This window comes from Somniosus microcephalus, chromosome 4 (assembly GCF_052327205.1).
Source record: "Somniosus microcephalus isolate GS21.2 chromosome 4, FLI_Smic_1.0, whole genome shotgun sequence".
Taxonomy (NCBI): domain Eukaryota; kingdom Metazoa; phylum Chordata; class Chondrichthyes; order Squaliformes; family Somniosidae; genus Somniosus; species Somniosus microcephalus.
Window position 1 is genome coordinate 184,580,605 of NC_140990.1, and position 6,371 is coordinate 184,586,975.

Consider the following 6,371-nt stretch of genomic DNA (forward strand, 5'->3'; position numbering starts at 1 on the left):
ATACAAAACACTGGTTAAGTCACAGTTAGAGGACTGTGTGCAGTTTTTGGTGCCCCATTGTAGAAAGGACATCAAACCATAGAGAGTCTACAGTGTAGATTGACCAGGGTGATGCCAGGGTTGGGAAACTATAGTTATGAGGAGGGACTCATAAGTTGAGGAGCATAGCATAGATGCATTTAAGGGGAAGCTACATAAGCATGAGGGAGAAAGGAATAGGTTATTCTATTTAAATATGCAATGGTTTCTGCCCCAACCACTCCTTGGGTTATGCTGATAGGGTTAGATGAAAAGGGGTGGGAGGAGGCTCATGTGGAGCATAAACACCGGCACTGACCATTTGGGTCGAATAACCTGTTTCTGTGCTGTAGACTCTATGGGCAGGATTTTCATTGGGCCGTGGAGGCGGGATTGGAGGCGTGTGGGGGGTTAAAATCTCGAAATCAGGGGGGCACGAACCCATCCCGTCTCCATGCCAGTTTCAAAGGAGGCAGATACCTGACCTGTGCTGGGATCTGCCTCCCCGAGGCGGGAAGGGGATTAGTGCCAGTTAATGGGCAGCACGGTGGCATAGTGGTTAGCACTGTTGCCTCACAGCGCCAGGGACCCGGGTTCGAATCCGGCCTCGGGTGACTGTCTGTGTGGAGTTTGCACATTCTCCCCGTGTTTGCGTGGGTTTACTCCGGGTGCTCCGGTTTCCTCCCACAGTCCAAAGATGTGTGGGTTACGTTGATTGGCTATGATAAATTGACCCTTAGTGTTAGGGGGATTAAATACGTGGGGTTACGGGGATAGGGTGGGATATGTGTTGGTGTAGGGGTTACAGGGATCGGGTGGGATATGTGTCGGTGCAGGCTCGATGGGCCGAAATGGCCTCTATCTGCACTGTGTGGTTTCTGTGATTCTGTGATTAACTGCCTGTTAACAGGCAGTTTTAGCCTAATCCCTATTTTTATTGGTAAAGTGTGGGATTCCCAACGGCTCCAAACCACGCCAAGTTAGCGAGGCAGACCGTCGGGCTGAAGGACTTGGAGGGTTCGAGATGTCCTGTGTTCAGGTGAGTGATGAGTGCAGAGTGTGTGTAAAGTGTTTAAAGAAGTTTAATTACCTTTATAGCCTTCCTTCCTTCAGGTCTCGGGAGTCCCTCATCTCACTGGCACAGAAAGCAGAATGGCCGCGAGCTGTCAAAAGTTGCAGCATTCAGCTTTCTGTTCCGGAGAGATCTCTAAATCAGCCTGAGAGGAAGGAATTAACTTAGTCTACAGATTCAGTGTTTGACAGCTTCAAAGAGCTGTCAAACGCTGATATTTCATCTGTCAAAAGCTCTTGACAGATGAAATGTCAGTCTGTGACATCACCTGCTGCCAGGTGACCCTTAATTGGCCTGTTGAGCCCACGGGCGGGCTCAACAGGGTCAATCAAATGAAAATCGCGTGGGTTGGCCACAACTCGATGGAGGCGGGACTACAACCCCAAAAGTTGTAGTCCCGCCTCCTACACGCCTCCAGTTTCAAAATCCAGCCCTTTGTGACTGGAGATACTGGAGCTATTTTTATAATTATGGAGGGTTTAGTTAGAGTGAATAGGAAAGACAATTTCCTCTGGTTGGGGAGTCAATGACGAGGGGTCACCAATTTTCACTAAGAGTGAGGAGAGGGGTTAGGGCAAATTTATTCGCAGAGGATTTTTGGAGCATGGACTGCTTTGCCCCAGGGAGTGGTTGGGGCAGAGACTATTGTATATTTAAATGGAAATTGGATAAATATTTGAAGAGGAGGATACAGGGTTATAGGGAGAGAACAGGACAGAGTGATTTGTTTTGGATTGTTTCAGCAAAGAGCCGGTCTGGACACTATGTGCCGAATGTTCTGTAAACCCCTGTGATTCTGTGGTCCAAGGGCTGGTGATATTTATACAGCCCACAGGTTGTAGACAAACAGTTCACGTCACACTCACCATCTCCCACCTTACAGCTGAAACTATCCGGTGTAAACAGATCAGCAGCTGCGTGCGTCAGTCCAGGAGGTTTGAGCCTGGAAAAAGTGTTATTAAAATGCAGCTGGCCACTTTCTATAACCGGACACTGGGGAAACATGAGTCAGTCAGCTGTCACGGGGAACATCGATTTAACCTTGACTGGTTTCATCACTTGAAAGACAGTACACCAATAAATTAACTCCAGAAGGCTGTCAGAAGCAGAGTGTTATCTCCTCTTTAATATATGCTACAGCACAAAGTGCACAGTGAGAGGCTGTGATTAGATTATCATTGTACCCTGTAATTCCCATCACCTCACTCATTGAACAAATCCTCCCTGGGACCGACATGCTCCAGTTAGATTTACTGATTGGCTGAATTAGCACCACAGTTACTAATCACCTGCTATATTTGATTGGATGATTGACAGTTATTGGTTCATGAATACCTGGCTCAGGTATCTAACCAAGCATACATATTAATAATGAGGTTAAAAAAGCAACATACTGCAGATGCTGCAAATCTGAAATAAAAACATAAAATGCTGGAAATACTCAGGTCAGACAGCATGTGTGGCGAGAGAAAGAGTTAACGTTTCCGATCGATGACCATAGATGAATGCAGAAGGATGTGGGGTTGGAGTGGTGAGGAATAACAGGAAGTGGTTGGAGAGGAACTACTATGCCCTCTTCAAAAGCACCTGCCTACGCCCAACAATGGGACCCCTTATAGCTGCCACATCTCTGTGCTTCCCCCTTCCTTGGCAGCCATTGGCTCCGTGGGGCTGTTCTTTGCTGCGGTTTCCCTCCTACAAGTTGTAGGAGTTTGTCACAGCTGTTCAGTACTGAATGACTGTCAGTTCAACACGCTCAGGATCCCTGCCCTGCCTCCAGTCTCCTCTTCCCAACCTCACTAACTTGTTGTGCCTGCAGGATGACTGCCTCCTGGGAATGTGCATTCCAGGAACCTTCAGCTTCCTGAATGTGACGGAGTTGCTCAAACCTCAACACCTGAAACCCTCCCACGCACCAGATAGGTACCACGCATCACAGGCTTTAGCTATCCGTCTCCCTGTACTAAACGGTTTTCTTTAGAAAGCAAATTAAAAAAACTTAGTAGCTTAATGCCGCAAATATTATCTTAATTGACTACCACAAGGATCTTCCTTTAAGACTGAACCATTACTGATGCTAAACGCTACACACTCCTGATCATTTGCACGGCACTCGTCTCTCATAGCTCAAGGATAATCTCTCGCTAGTCGGCTAAATTTTATACTGTCTTACATACACAAAGTCAGAACAATTAATCGCACCATTTATTAACCAATCGATCACTGGCACCTAATAAACAAGTTTAAACAGCTCCAAGTTATGTAAAGCTAAAATGAAAAAAATTATTAAAATAAAAAAAGTGAAAAGTTCAGTACTGACGCCCCAAACGTGCTCCTGACTTTCTACACCTTTCTACAGTCTGGGGCTCAGTACACCAAACCTTGTTTGGAGCTGGAGTGCAAGTCAGTGAATTTCCTGCAAATTGGGCTCCATTTTCTGCAGACAGCCTTCTGAGTACAGCAGCCTTTCAGGAGAGACCCACCAGGGTGGACAGGGTAACAGACGTTGATGTGAATGTGATGCATGTGTGGCCCAGGTACAAAGTGACATTTCCAGAGCTGCGACAACATGTTGTGCTCACAGTGCATCCAATCAGTTCATCCATCAAGGAGGTGATTTTGTTTTGAATTTGCAATTTGATGAGGTATAGAATGCTATTATTAGTTTACTGGTATTATTTAATGACACAGGCGGTGCGTGCCAGTTCACCTGGTGACAGACTGCCCTCAAGTGGCTGTATTGCTTTTTTTACCCATCCCAACACAGCTTGCCTTCGTGTTATGCTCCATATTCACTCAGTTAATTACTGGTGCTGCTGCAGCCTTTAGGGAAACAACACCCTTCATTTATATAGTGCCTTTAATGTAGTAAAACATCCCACAGCGCTTCACAGGAGTGTTATCAAACAAAAATTAACAGAGCCACATAAGGAGACATTAGGACAGGTGACCAAAAGCTTGGCCAAAGAGGTAAGTTTTAAGAAGTGTCTAAAAGGAGGACAGAGAGACGGAGAGGTTTAGTGAGGGAATTCCAGAGCTTTGGGCCTAGGCAGCTGAAGGCACGGCCACCAATGATGGAGCGATGGAAATTGGGGATGCTCAAGAGGCCAGAATGCAGAGATTTCGGAGAGTTGTAGGGCTGGAGGCGGTTACTGTGATCGGGAAGGGTGAGGCCAGAGATTTCAACACAAACATTTGCATTTTAAATTTGAGGCGTTGACAGACCAGGAGCCAATGTAGGTCAGCGAGCACAGGGGCAATGGGTGAATGAGAATTGGTGCGAGTTAGGAAAGCAGAGGTTGAGTTCAGGTTTATTTGGGGGGGGGGGGGGTGGAGAGGATGGCAGGCAAGCCAGGAAAGCATTTGAATAGTCGAGTCTGGAGGTAACAAAAGCATGGATGAGGGTTTCAGCAGCAGATGAACTGAGCCATGGGCGATATTATGGAGGTGGAATTAAGCAGTCTTGGTGATGGAGAGAATATGGGGTCGGAAGCTCAGCTCAGGGTCAAGTAGGACACCGAGGTTGCGAACAGTCTGGTTCAGTCTCAGCCAGGGAGAGGGATGGAGTCGGTGGCTAGGGAACAGAATTTGTGGCGGGGAATGAAAACAATGGCTTCAGTCTTCCCAATATTTAATTGAAGGAAATTTCTGCTCATCCAGGGCTGGATGTCGGACAAGCAGTCTGACAATTTAGAGACCATGGAGGGGCAGAGAGAGGTGGTGGTGAGGTAGAGCTGGGTGTCGGCAGCGTACACGTGGAACCTGCCATTGTGTTTTTGGATGATATCGCTGAGGGGCAGGATGTAGCTGAGAAATAGGAGGGGGCAAGGATAAAACCTATGGGGAACTCCAGAGGTAATGGTGCAGGAGCGGGAAGAGAAGCCACTGCAGGTGATTCTCTGCCTACGACTGGATAGCTTGTAAAGGAAAAGCCATATTTCAAAAAGATACACCATCCTATGAACAGAATTCTGATATTAAAACATGACAGAGTTTAAAAATCTAAAAAGCCTCAACGACACAAGCTGTCAATACAGGCTTCTGAGATAAGATGAAGTGTTAACACAAAAGTTGTAAACACCCCACAAGCTTTTGAAATGGGAATTAATTGTTAATACTGAGACAAAGGCCCTATTGAAGAAGCAAAGGCTTGCTTCCAAGGAGTCTGCAGTTTGGAACCAACACAATAGCAATGCCCAAGTAAAGTGTTAAAAACTAACACTTCGAACAGAAACACAGAACATTAAAAAACCATGTGCCTTTGATAAAAGTAACATCAAATGAGAAACAGGAAATATGATTATATGTACAACCAACTAAGATGGCTAGGAAAACAAACACCCTAGTTGAAGTGTTTTTAACTTACATGTTGTAAAAGATACAAAACAGAAGACTTTGAAAATATTACATCAATAGATGACACCAAGCAATCACATGGTTTTTGTATTGAAAATGGAAGAGTTAGGAGACACGACGTCTGATTATAACCAGTTAAGCCAATATTAAGAATTGAAGACCTTCGTAAGAATGGCATCAGAGATAAATCCGTAATAACCATTTTATATGATAAGTTTTTGAAACACCTACACAGCAGACAAGATTCTAAGCCAACAGAAAGAATGACTAGAGATAATTAACTTAAATCAGCAGAAAACTTCAAAGAATAAACCACTAAAAAAAAATATAAAAATAGAGCTTTCAAATAGAAAGTCAGAAGTCGCTGGAAGGGGCAAGCGATTCTCAACTTCAGAGGCAGGCTCTAAGTTTTTAACTCTGAGTTTCAGGGATCAAGAGGTACTCTTATTTGATTTTGGTGGATATTCTGGATTAGAAATAAGAAATGTAAAAATGTACGAAGTTAAGATTTGAGAATAAGGATCTCTGAGAATAAGAAATGTAAGCTATTTGTATTTTGAACTGTTAAAGTCGCAATTGACTCATCAGCTGTTAACTGTATGTCGGCTCTTAAAATAAATCTATATATTTTTAGAATTGTCTCAAATAGTATTTCTGTATCAAACTCGCAAACTCAATCTCTGTACACTCTTGTAAGGAGTTGCAGAATTTTGGGGGCGGTTTCCGGACTCTCATAATAGCCGGAAGGTTACAATTTAGTTAAACTTATTAAAAGTGCTATCTGGAAGACAGTAACATCTTCAAGTCGTTCCTTTCCTTTAGAGAGAGATACCCTGGACGTTTAGACCCAATTAAGCATCTTATAGAATTCAGCTATCTCTAACTTTAGTTGAAGGTGAACGTCTGGGGAATATGCCTGATCTGG

At 44.4% G+C, this 6,371-nt stretch overlaps 1 protein-coding gene across 2 annotated transcripts in view; it reads right to left on the reverse strand.

The window, feature by feature from the left end:
• Nucleotides 1-5,334, reverse strand: part of ube2f (ubiquitin-conjugating enzyme E2F (putative)) — a 253,275-nt gene extending 247,941 nt beyond the window's left edge. Inside the window, exon 1 of one of the 2 annotated variants that reach the window (XM_085985594.1) lies at nt 3,472-5,334. Coding sequence is in view for 1 of the 2 variants with exons in the window: in XM_085985591.1 (XP_085841717.1) it covers nt 1,957-1,959 (3 nt within the window). In the remaining variant the exon portion in view is untranslated. Of the gene's footprint in view, nt 1-1,956; nt 3,447-3,471 lie in introns of those variants that run through there. The other variant, XM_085985591.1, reaches the window with a different exon arrangement.
• Nucleotides 5,335-6,371: the final 1,037 nt, after the last annotated feature.